The sequence below is a fragment of the Nyctereutes procyonoides genome, unplaced genomic scaffold (assembly GCF_905146905.1).
Source record: "Nyctereutes procyonoides isolate TBG_1078 unplaced genomic scaffold, NYPRO_anot_genome, whole genome shotgun sequence".
In the NCBI taxonomy this organism is placed as follows: Eukaryota; Metazoa; Chordata; class Mammalia; order Carnivora; family Canidae; genus Nyctereutes; species Nyctereutes procyonoides.
Window position 1 is genome coordinate 67,932,102 of NW_026575142.1, and position 13,195 is coordinate 67,945,296.

The 13,195-nt window shown below is 44.7% G+C and overlaps 1 protein-coding gene across 3 annotated transcripts in view; it reads right to left on the reverse strand.

The window, feature by feature from the left end:
- The window catches only part of NCEH1 (neutral cholesterol ester hydrolase 1), a 58,469-nt gene that overhangs the window by 11,651 nt on the left and 33,623 nt on the right, over nt 1-13,195 (reverse strand). The window contains exons 1-3 of one of the 3 annotated variants that reach the window (XM_055308569.1): nt 7,846-7,866; nt 6,799-7,027; nt 4,674-4,743 (exon numbers count right to left, since the gene is read on the reverse strand). In XM_055308569.1, coding sequence (XP_055164544.1) covers nt 4,674-4,711 — 38 coding nt within the window. In that variant the 5' untranslated portion in view covers nt 4,712-4,743; nt 6,799-7,027; nt 7,846-7,866. Of the gene's footprint in view, nt 1-4,673; nt 4,744-6,798; nt 7,028-7,845; nt 7,867-13,195 lie in introns of those variants that run through there. The other 2 variants (XM_055308568.1, XM_055308567.1) reach the window with 2 other exon arrangements.

Here is a 13,195-nt window from a genome sequence, read left to right on the forward strand (position 1 = left end):
AAGAAAAAAAGAAAAGAAAGAAAAGAAAAGAAAAGAAAAGAAAAGAAAAGAAAAGAAAAGAAAAAGCCTTCCTTCCTGCTCCAGCTCCTGCTCTCTTCATCGGCCCCTGTGAGAGTTTGACAATAGTCATTCAACAAAGGACAGCTGAGATGGGCGAAGGCTCGGCTCATCGGGTAAGAATGACTCCTGGGTGGCTCAGTGGTTTAGCGCCTGCCTTCAGCCCTTGGCATGATCCTGGAGACCCGGGATCAAGTCCCATATCGGGCTCCCTGCATGGAACCTGCTTCTCCCTCTGCCTGTCTCTGCACACCCCCCTCTCTATCTCATGAATAAATAAATAAAATCTCTCTCTAAAAAAACAAAAACAAAACTGATGTTGCTCAGGATGCTTTGCCAAAATCCTAGGAGTGACTGAGCCTAAGACCAACGAGCCGACTGACCGTGATCCACTGTGATCCATTTAAACGAAGTGATTCTCCGAAGCCCTGTTGACAACTGAAGACTTAGAGACTTTTCTGAGCACACAGCAGGGATCTCCCCGGGGCTCCAGACCTGGACCTAAACTGCCCCCTCTGACTCAGATGCAGACCTACAACCTCAAGGGTTACAGAAAGAGCCAGAGCACTCCCAGGTGGCTATGGAAGCCCGAGCAGGCTTGGGGTCTCCTCCTCCCGGCCTCCTTTTTTCATGTGGCTTCAGGAGCGAAACATAACTTTCTAGAGCTCAGGGGTGGGTGGAGCTCGGCTTCACATCCCCGCCGTGGTCTGCTCTGCGGCTGCAGCACAATAGCTCCGATGGCTTCCCCAAGTCTCCCCAGCCACGCACACCTCCACCCTGCTCCCCCGAAATCCTCAAAGACCTCAACCACAAGAGAGAAACCAGCGGCAGTGGATTTTTCATGTTACTAGAAAACACAGCTGGGAAGACATTAGTTGACTATGTCTAAAAAGGAGCGACTCGTGAGTCAATGATAGAGAAGAAAACAAAACGAGCTACTTCTTAAAAGAAGCACAACACGATCCTTCTCTAGTTTTAAATGACTGGTGATGCTGGTCTTCACATCTGCTAAGGTTGGCCTGGACTGAGCGCCAAGGAAAGTTCTCAGCAAATCGTTCCTTTCTTGGAGGAGAACGGTCAGCAATCTGGGCTGCCCACCTGCCAGGGCTGCCCAGGCGGGAGTGACGCATGAAGATGTCTCAGCTCAAGACTCAGAAGAAGAGCAGGAAACGGAGCAGAGAGAAGGTCCCAGCTCGGTCTCCATCGCTCGGTGCTTTCCTGAGTATCTCGTTCGTACAACTGAGCTGTGTGTCGCACGGGGCCGCCCAAAAGAACTCATTCTGTCAGCTTGCACTCATCTAATTTTATGGATTAAAAACACTTGGACTCCTTGACCAACTCATTTTGTCTGGCCAGATTCTGTTCATTCTCAGGAGCTTAATGCAAGCAGCACTTTCTTTAAGGTACGGATTTTCTTACCCTACAAACGAGGTAAGATCTTGCCTATTTTCTGCCTCCATGCTACTTACCCTTCTACTCCACAGCACTTAACACCAAGTAATGTTACTCGCTCATCATTTATTTTCTCATCTAGATTGCAAACTCCACGAGGGCGGGAATTATGTTTGTTTTACACGGTTATGTCGGCGGAGTGCAATGCAATGTAACTGGCACATATTAGGAATTCAATGAATGTTGATGGAATAAGAGAAAGGGGAAAGACCTGAGCAGTGAGAAGAAACATGTTCCCAAGTTTGACCTCTGAATACACTTTCCAAGAGAAACATGATCACATGATGTTGGCTCTGCCTCAACTAGAGCATAGGTTACGTGACCTCTGGCCTGCCTGGGCTCTAACCACCTTAGCTGCTGATCTCGGCCCAGAAGAGTGCCATGAATTCCAAACGGGGGTTGATGACTACATGTGCGAGTTGGGCCTTTCCGTTCTGGGGGCCAGAGCCCTAATCCTCCAGACCTGTCTAGTGCTTTACAGTATCAGTTGTATCCCAATGCTCCAAACTGATTCTCATGACCATTATCTGCAGTCATTAACCCAACTCAAAGTGTATTTACTTCCTTCATCTAACTGCATACGTCTTCTAAGTCTTGGATTGGCTGATAGGAACCAGAGGAAGGAAGACAGGGTTTCTCTTCCCAGCAGCTCACATTCTAGACACACAGGAAGGATTCCTCGGTCCAAGTTTGCACATGACATTGAATGACTTGCCTGAGGTCATGCAGTCGTGAGTAATGGTACTTGTCTACTGCTGTGATGCCTCCCAGTGATAAACTTGTGGATACTACGCCACACAGAGGGGGCACAATGGAAAGTGAAGATGGAAGCAGTCCCTTCCATATCTAAAAGAAATCTTAAAAACATCCTATCCATCCTTGTATGTTTTGTGATAAGCTTAGACTAAAAGAACACCTATTTCACTTGGGATAGATGCCAACAGGTGGAGACGGGCGCGAAGGAGGAATTTAGACTTGTTGCCAACTGCCTACATGGACGCCCTGGGTGGGGAGGCCTGTTGGAGAATCCTCATAGTGTCAAGAAAAGCAAGCGCAGTTTCCCTCCAGGCCTTAGGCCTCTGAGGAAACCACTGCAAGGTTCCTGAGGCAGGTTCCTCAGGTCTGAGCTGTAGGGCTTGGCTCCAGAATGGGACTCAGCTACTTAAGCGGACCCTCCTTTCCTCTGGCCAGCTGCCCAGGCTAGACGCAATCCTTCACCGGAAGGTCCCTGCGTTTCAAAAGTGCACTGCGAGCCCTTCATGGTCTTGGAGGCCTGTGGAGAGGCCGGGGCCAGCCAGGAGCTGTCCAGAGCTGCCTGGGAGGCAAATCTGCTCAAGAGGCGGCCACAGCACTGCTGTGTGACTCTAGGCCTTATGTTCAAGAGTCAGGGCCACCCAAATGACTTGGGAGACCAGCCCTTCCAAGAGACTGCAAGAGAGGAATCTCTTAGGTCTCAGATCTGAAGCAGGGGCTTCAGAAAGTGGTTGATGTTATCATGACCCTGTCGCTCGGCATAATCAGCGTCCTTCAATACTGGCTGGACACTGGGTCAAAAAAAAGTATGGGGCCTCAGGGCATGGGCTTAATGCCTCACTCCATTTATAAAACTAGCTAGCTCTGGGGCCTCGCTTCCTTTCCTAAGAGAAAAATACCAAAATATTTATCTTGAATGATTTATTAGAGAATTAAGACAGACTCCTATTCATTCGTTCCACAAATATTGATTGAATGTTCACTCTCTGCCTGGGATGTTTCCAGGTGCCAACGATAAACAATGAACAACCCAGGCCAAAATCCCGAAAATCTCTGTCTTTGTGGAACTTGCGTTGTGTATGTCAACCCTGTACAATAAATACATAGTAAGCCGAATATATGGTCTCTCTGAGGTTGATGACAGTTTTGGAGAAAAACGAAACAGAGGAAAAGTAAGTTGCAATTTTAGATAGTGGTAGCAAGAAAGGCCTTGCTGCAAGCAGGATATTTGAACAATGATTTAAAGGAGGAGAGACAATGTATGTAATAGCACCCACACGAACCCTGCCGCGGAACAGGTACCAGGGCTTTTATATTACTGCCATCACAAGTGTTATTATCATTTTTATTCATATTCTTATTATTAATACTATTAGTAATAATGATGACAATAACTTCATCCATTGAGATTTGTTGAAGGGATTCTATTTACCAGGTCTAAGTTATAGAACGGGGCTCCCAGGGGAGTGACTTTTCCAACTCTAGACTGGTTTTTAAAATTTAAAAGTCAGGAAACATGGGGATCCCTGGGTGCCCCAGCAGTTTGGCACCTGCCTTTGGCCCAGGGCGTGATCCTAGAGACCCGGGATCAAGTCCCACATCCAGCTCCTGGCGTGGGGCCTGCTTCTCCCTCTGCCTGTGTCTCTGTCTCTCTTTCTCTCTCTCTCTCTCTCTATGAATGTGTCTCTATGAATAAATAAATAAAATCTTTAAAAAAATACAAATAAAAAAAATAAAAGTCAGGAAACAAAATTATGTGCTCTGGATAACTGACTGCATATTTTTCTCAGTCTCCGTTAATTCCTTTTCCAAAAGTTTTCAAAACTAAAATAAAAAATAATTCAAGGGCACAGATGGGTGGCTCAGATGGTTAAGCATCTGCCTTCAGCTCAGGTCATGATCCTGGGGGTCCTAGGATCCAGCCCCGGTCTCAGGCTGAGGGTCTCAGGCTCCCTGCTCAGCGTAAAGTCTGCTTCTCCCTCTGCCCCTCCCCCTGCTCCTGTTCTCTCTCTCTCTCAAATAAATAAATAAAATCTTTTAAAAAATGAGAGATAAAAGTGAGTTGAAGAAATTCCAAGTGACATCAGAAATCATTTTGTGTGACCTTGGGCCAATCCCTTCATCTTTCTGGATCTGTACTTTGCACTGTATTTTACTGCTTGTAAAATAAGTAGATGATGATCTAAGATCCCTTCCTAAAACTCATTTTTTCCATGACTAGTATTTTTCTTTGAGAGAGAGAAAAAGAGAGAGAGAAAGAGAGAGAGAGAGAGAGAGAGAGAGAGAGAGAGGAGTGCAGGGAAGCAGGACGCAGAGGGACAGGACAAGAGATCTTGAGCAGGCTCCACCCATTGAGCATTTAACCCATTGAGCCACTGGGCGCCCCTCTGTGACCGGGATTAATTACTTACTCAATGGAGACAATGACAGCATTCAGTTCCTCAGCCATTGCTGTACACAGTTCATCATAATACCTGATTTCTAAAAGAGACAAGGGGACAATCAGTATTAAACAAGTCATTTAATACTGTCCATTCTCAAATTCTGCCCACTGGGGACTGCTTTTAGGCTTGGATTTAAATTATCAATAATAAAAATAACAAAAACCAAATATGAACATATGTCTCCTTAATAGAGTTTAATTTAAAATTAAGTCTGGCTTCTGAGCAAATGTAGTTAGTATAAAATAACAGGAAATCCGTATTAGATTACCCTTCAATGTGTTTTTAACTAACTATTTATTTCATAATAGACTGTATGAAATGCACCAAATTAATTTTGACTTTGTAGCTCTTCGAACATATGCCTTTCCAAAAATCACAGCAAATAAAGTTTCCTCCTTAGAACCACAAAAATTTTGTTTATCCCTTTCCTTGCTGCAATCCAATTGAATTCTTCCAATGTGAAGAACAGCACATTCTGTTTAAAACAACGTAAAAAACTAGAATTTTAGGAAGCCTTAGCATTTCTCAGAAAGAGGATCCAAAGGTTTGCAGCGACAGAAACAATTTTAATAACTGCATAACCATCTGCATAGCGTCTCCAGCCCGAGGAGCTCTTCCTCCTGCAGGAGTGATGAGTCAAAATTATGTAGAAAATGCCAGGGGGACTCGTAATCGATGCCATTCTGGGCGCTGACACTTCCTGGCCTCCAGTGGAATGTCACACTTGCCAAGTGTCCAGTACTATTGATGCAGTCCCTCTGTTATTCGCTGTTGTGTTCTCAACCCCTAGCACACACTGGGATAGCCATGGGTATAGGTTTATACGTAACTGTTCAAGTTTTTATATTGGAAATCCTGCACCCCAGGAAACCCCTCAGTCCCGGACCAACCTGCATACCCCATAAGCATCTGTTGAAAGCATGAACAAACCCGTGAGTAAAAGGATAAAAAATGAATATGAAATGGGATTAATAGAAAAAGTTACACTTTTCTGGCCTTTGCCACATTAAATTAAAAAAATGTTATCTAAGAACACAAACAACAAATGCCTGCGGTGGCTCAGTCAGTTGAGCTTCTCTTGATTTCAGCCGAGGTCCTGATCTCAGGGTCGTTGCGTTCAAGCCCTGCATCAGGCTCCACGCTGGGTGTGGAGCCTGCATTTACAACAAAACAAAATAAAACCCACAAACTAGAACAAACTGTCGTTGCCTTTAAACCTAGGGGATGCCAGGGCACCTGGCTGGCTCAGTTGAAAGAGCATGGGATTCTTGATCTCAGGGTCATGAGTTCGAGCCCCATGTGGAGTGTAGAGATTACTTAAATAGATAAAACTTAAAGAAAAAAAAAAAACAAAGAAACATAGGAGATGTCAATAGCTTTGGGCTGAACAGGAGGGAGTAGCTCCACGATCACTACAGGCGGAGAAGGCCCTTATTCCGCCTTGGTGTGCTTTCTGCTAGGCTACTCCGCCCGGCTGTCTGCCACTCCTAATGTGTTCTGCTCCTGAACCGAACAGAGTCATCAAACGCCAAAGGGAATATTCTCGAATCTTACAATACTGTTGCCTTTTAGGGGTGGTGTGTCTTTTATATTTTTTTCATCTTCTGTTTCATAAGCAGATGAAATGTGGATGAGTTAACACGTATACTCAGAAATACTTGTCCTACTTCATTAAATAAATAAATAAATAAATAAATGAATGAATGAATGAATGAATGAATAAATGTATGTATGTATGTATGTATGTATGTATGTATGTCTTCAAAGCACAAAGTTGGCAAAAGAGCTAAAGATGCTTTCCTCATGGCCTGGCCCGGTGAGAGTGTGACTGGCTTCGGCCCAGAAAGCGATCATCAGCACTGTCGCATGAGCTAGCCTACGATTTAGGACCCGGGAGAGATTTCCTGAAGAGTCTGCCTAGGTTAACGAGCAAAACCTTGATGGGGATAAGGGTGTCCCCGTCACCCCCAGCAGCACCCTTTCGGGCGGAGAAGGGGCCCCCACTGACACAGGTGGCCGGGGTAGCGGGAAGCCCAAGCATCCCCACGCGCCCCCCCCCCCACCACCTGGCCCACGGGCGACCGGGACATACTTGCACTGGCCAGGGCCCAGCCGCCTCCGTGGACGTACACGATGCTGCGCTTCAGAGGCTCTTCTGGCTTTGGGGGGCCTTCAAACACTCGGACCTCCACGCCGTCGAAGGCAGTATCGGTCACCTTCACCCGCGCCGACGAGTGTGCGCTTTTCTTGCCAAAAGAAACGATGATAAAATTCAGGGCGAGCAGATGATGGCTCAGGCCCAGGGAGTGTATGAGGTTGCTCTGCAGGGCGGGGGGCAACACGGAGGAGAACATGAGCCAGGCTGCTCACCACCAGGCCACACTCCCCCCAAGCACTACGAGCAACTGCCGCCACCCGTCTGCGCCCACCAGCCCCCTGTGACACCTAACAAATAGGTTTTTTTTTTGTTGTTGTTGTTGTTGTTTTTTTTTTTTACTTTTTGCCCTCGGTGTTTGTAGCAAAGTAATTTCATACGTGAGACTTTGTTTTCTGGGCCAGCGCTGCGAGGGAAGCTGGACGGGTATCCTCAGTCTCACTTTACCAAGATGGTCACCTACGTGACCACTTAGCTGGGTAAGTGGTGGTTTGGGGACTAAAAACTACGACTTGTAAATTTTAGGATTTGGTCCTTGGTTCCCCTTCTCCGTCAGTACCAGCACAGTTTCAATAACGTACTGGGAATGGAGAAAGAATACTTTACTAAATGCAAATAAAAGGCAAGGAAGTTTCACATTTACTCTAAGATTGATTGATTGGTTGATTGATTTTTAAAGATTTTACTGATTTATTCATGAGAGACACAGATAGAGAGGCAGGGACACAGGCCGAGGGAGAAGCAGGCTCCCTGTGGGGGGGGCCCCATGTGGGACTCGATCCCTGACCTGGGATCACGCCCTGGGCCCAAGGCAGATACTCTGAGCCACCCAGGCGTCCCTTACTATAAGTATTTTTAAAGTGTTTTACCGCATATATATCGTGTCTGTTGTTTTGAGAGTGAAGAAAGAAACAGTGTGCAAAAGGCAAAGAACAGAGGTAACTCAGGCCCCAGCACTGAGGAGCAGAGCAGCTCGGACATTACCAGGAGCTTCTCAGCAGGAATATATGGCCTGCCGTCACTTCCCCTTTGAACCTGAGGACACTGAGCTCTGCATCCAGCGTTTGCAGGAAATCATCTGGGTGGAGAAGGAGCAAAGTGACAAGAGACCCACGTCACCCACCCAGCAAACACCCTGCAGAGTGTGTATCCCCCCTCTTTCCACGTCTCATACAAGGTCTTCCTATTGAGTACACTTAAAAACATAAAACCGACCTCCCTGCACGACGTAATGGCCATGTTTCAGAGCCAGAGAATTGGAAGCCATCTGGCAGCTACTAACTAGTCTAACTAGAGAGGCCTGCAAGTATCAGAGAGTGACTGGAAACTTTCCTGGCACAGGTGCATGAAGCTAGATACCGTATCTCCCACCGGCTCTCAGACCTAGGGGAGAGGAACAGCTAGAGAGTGACAGTGCCCTTCTAGAAAATATGAAACAGGACAAAGATGAAATATTTAATGCCACCATAACATCAAGGAAACAATATTACTAGTAGTGGGAACCAGGATTATAAGAAGTCTGTGAGGCACGTTTATATGGCTTCCCAGCTTGTACATGGGGCACACTGGTGTGCCTTGGGGAGGAGGGCACAGATGGGCTCTAGTACTGATCCCCTCACCCTGGGGAGCCAGGCTCCTGAGAGCCCCTTACCCCAAGTCCCATATAAAATATTATTGTATACACATCCCGGCCGTGAAAAGAGTCGGAAAGCCCTGCATTATAAAACCCCTGGCCAGCATTCATGAAACACAAGAACAAGAGGCAATTAATCTAACCTGAAGAACTATTCCAGTCACTTCGTTAATATTTGTCTGTTGGCAGGACGCCTGGGTGGCTCAGCAGCTGATTGCCTGCCTTTGGCCCAGGGTGTGACCCCGGGGTCCCGGGATCGAGTTCCACATCGTGCTCCCTGCGTGGAGCCTGCTTCTCCCTCTGCCTGGGTCTCTGCCTCTCTCTGTGTGTGTCTCACATGAATAAATAAATACATAATCTTTTAAAAAATATATTTGTCTGTTGGCAATATAAGCAGCAGAGCAAATACGTATTAATAAAATAATTCTACTTCTATGTGTCAATTGTCCACTTTACTGGAAAAGTTAAAACAACCGATAACGTGCTTGCTATGAGATAAATGTGTGTGATATGAAGTAGGTTCACACACAGAGAATTCTAACCATTACTTTAACGTCTTTGGTAAATTGGGAAAAAGCAATCCTCATTTGAGTTGTGTGGCAAAATGTCAGTCTTACTGGGGAATATTGATTTCTGCCAGGACATGGCTAAGAATCACTGCATTCACTGAGATTTCTAGAGTTCACACGTGCCCTCGTCAATATCGTTATCAATTAATAGAGAACACAGAGGATCCATTCCATTTCTCACAGAACAAGTAGCTCGACAGGCATGAAATAATGAAATATGAACAAAGCAATAGCAGGCTTCGCTCCATTACTTCCCTGGACTATTTTTTTTTCCTTTAAGTTAAATGAAGACTATTGAATATTTAAGACAAATTATAGATGAGTTTCTTCAACTACAGGAAAGCTGTAAAACAGATGATTTGCCTTTACAAGACAGATTAGAGAAAACTGTTCATTTTATAGAAAGCCTACCTTGGGTTTCTTTTATGCACTGCATGCCCTGAGCGCACGCAGACTTGACTCAACTCGTCCATGCCGTTCCCCAAATACCTCTGCCCTGTTAAATTATGATCATTCGCACTAACAGAATTTCTGAACAGCTATCTGCATTGTTCACAATACTGCCAGGGTGGCGTGGGAGCAGAAGTGCTCATTCAAGAAGAGATAGTTCATATGGGAAAAACAGATAAGCGAATAAGAGTAAGGAAGGGTCCAAGAGGTGCTAAAATACAGTCATGCTAATGTTTGGAATTGTGTTGCTAAATTCGAGAATGAAAAATAATTGTCCTGCAGAAAATACCCAGATTATTTCAAAATGTGAAAGTGGTGACACACTCAAGCATGAATCTGTCACCAACCTTCTTACAATTTTTATTGTTAATGGTCGTTATCACTGTGTGAGTGCCCACAGTGCTAGGGGAGGGTAGTCTTATGCAGGATGGGCCGACATTTGCATGTCTATGTGATATCACATGGCACGATAAAATTGTAACTATTATCTAACTTTTTTTCTCCAATATCTACTGTTTTCCTTAGCTCTTCTCACTGCACCCCTCCCGTAGTTGTTACCTAAGGGATGGGATATGAGAACAAAGAGCAAAGAAACAGGATTGCCTTCATGCTTTTGACTTTCGAAGCCTATGTATCCTTTGGAGAGTTTTAAAAATAGACATTGATTTTGGAAGATCTCATGATGAATAAGAAGTCTCCTAGAATAGAAAATGATTCTCCAAACTAAGTAGTGGGAGATGGGAGGAGAAAGTGTTGGAGGTGAAATGAGGAACGTAGGACTTGAGATCTGAAATCCAATCAAAAGAGAACCCTGAGACACAGCAACCCCCAGATATGTCTGTGGAGTCTGAGAGCAGGAGATATAGGCCCCATGCCCAGACAGAATCTTGGAAGGAGGTAAAGACCTTAGGAAAGATTGGCTGCAAGGTGTATCTAAGAAGATGGGGCCACAAATGGCCTCTGAGAGTTCCTCAGGCTTCCACTGGTGCAGAAGCAGCTGAATGATTCCATATTCCAACGAAGGCATAAATGTGGCGAGGGCTGCACGAGTGTCTTGCAGATGGACGTGAGACTACCTTTCCATTAGCCTCGGCCCATTATATGCTCTCAAGGGTCCAAGGGAATAGAAGAGGGCATTAATGAATCTGAAGGGCTCTTATAAATTAGAACAAAGGATATTCCAGGGGAAACGTATAGAATTCAAACACCAAAGACCACACGGAACAACGATGTGAGCCAAGGATGGGTACCCAGATGGCCTCCCCCACTCATTATGCCTCAACATTGTATAAGACCCCCCTAAAACCTAAAAGTAAGCAGAAATTAGGGGAATACTTCAATCATCGGACCCAAGTTCTCTCTTAAAAATGCATAGTCAAAATATAGATGAGGTTTTATTTCTTGCACCCTTAAGTTTGTGAAGCGGGATTTAGATCCACCTCAAAAAAACATTCTCGAATTAACAAAGTTTCCTGAAACCTCTTTAGAAGTAACTGGAAAATTCCAGCAGCACAAAGAAGCAGGCCAAGTTTTAAGGGCCCCACAGGTTGAGAACTGACCAATTATTGGCCAGCTGAAACACTCTAGGGCAGTGATATGGATCTTCAAAGCTTGCCCCCATAACCACTCCAGGATCTAGGGGAGAAATTCTGCTTGAGGAGATGGAAGGGACAAAGGGTATTACATCAGAGTAGGACCAGACACAACAAAATAGATGGGCCGCTGGCTCCCTACCCAGGTATGATGACCAAAGATCAAAGGACAAGCAAGAATCAAAGGAAGAGAGCAATAGAGAAGTAACTTGTTATGTTTGTGAATGGGGTTGTTTTCTATTCACTCACTCATTCAACAGGGGAATTATGAAATTGATTCTGTGGGCAGGGAAGCCTACTCGGGAGGCAGAGACAATGTTCTGGAGCTTTGGAAAATAGAGGAGAACCAAGACTTGTAAATGAATAGCTGATGTGAGTTAGCCAAGCAATATAAGCAGCAAGGGAGATCTAGATAAAAGGTTGCATGAGCTCAGAGAAGGAAGAAATTACTTCTTTCTGTTCTTCCTGGGATGAAATCCAGTAAGGCTTCCAGGAGCCTAAACTGTGGCTTAATGGAAGACGAAGCATGAGCAGCAAAGAAAAGGGTAGGAAACCAAGCTGTCAAAGTGTTGGGCAAGTGCTATAATTCAGAGACCTGCAGGAAGAGCTGGTACGTAAGGGAAGTGAAGGCTGGGGGCGGACGGGCGTAAAAGGCTCCATCTGAGAGGCATGCCCAGCGCCAACGTCAGGAGCACAGAATCCAGACCTGGACTGCCTGAGTGAAAAGCCCGGCCGCCCCACTTACCAGTGGTGGGATCTTGGGCAAGTTACTAAACCTCTCTGTGTCTTGATTTCTCATCTACAAAACAGAAATCATGATACTAACGACTTCAACACATTCTTGTGAAGCTTAAAAAAGGTAAAAACACCTAGAACAGCACCTGGCACATACTAAGCCTTCTACGAGTTGGTCATTATTACTAATAGCCCTGATCCAGTAGATCACTGAATGAAGACAGGTGAGCCCAGGGTCAGATCGTCCAGGGTTTCCAGGGAAGCTGAGACGATCATTTTCCCCGTTATGTACATTTGTTATTAGGACCACACTGATTCCCAAGTTCTGGAATTACTATGGATTAAAGAGATGTAAAAGAATTATCTTTTAAAAGGCTCATTTGCATGCTCGTGTCCAAGGGGGAGGGGAAAGCCATAGTACAGTGATACCGATGCATCAGTAACAGCCTGTGGTCAAATTTCAACATGAACCAACCACATTAAAATACTTAAAACATCTATTGTAACTGACTACCTGCTTCACTTCACATTTTCAAAGCGATTCTCCAATTTTACCAGTGACAGCCATTTTATCTTGTCAAAGAGCTTTCAAATTCTCCTATCCAGATTCTGCTCTATTGAACACCTATTCCAGGGAAAAAAAATTGTGGAATATCTGCATGAAAATTACGGTCATATTTTTCAAACATTATAAAGTTTGAGAGTATTTTTAAATGCAGACTTTTTCTTATTGCCACACAAATTATATGACTCACACTTAGGCCCACTGTAGGGATCACATGTGATTCACTAATGCAGAAATGTTGTTCTACAAAAAACCCACAATGTCTGTGGCAAGAAGCTACCAAAGGGCAGATAACTATAATTCAAAAAGTATTAATTAGGCACCTACTATATGTAAACACTCTGCTACATGTTATAAGAAGGCAAAGGTGGGTGAGTAGTTAAGAATTTAAATCTTATCTGAATCCCTCCCTTTCCCCTAAATTTCCATCTCTCCTTAAGCTTTCACAGTTCTCTGCACTTTCTCTAAGACTCTAACTCCTCTGATTTTAAAGCCCTGATTCAGATTAATTTTGTTTTGATTTTTTTAATTTGCAGACAAAACAACACACATCTGCAGGCCATATCTGGACTGAGGACCAACAGCTACAAGTTCTGATGTAGGGATAACCCTATCTGACTGAAGGTACAGCTGGAAAGACAGTGGCAGATTAATCCTCTTAAGTGTAGCCCCTCGTTGTCAATGGTGAAGCAGCAAAAATTCTTGTTTTTTTTTTTTTGTTTGTTTTTTTGTTTTTTTTTAATGAGACTATACTTTGGGAAGGATTTCACCTGTGGTATATGCGACAGAT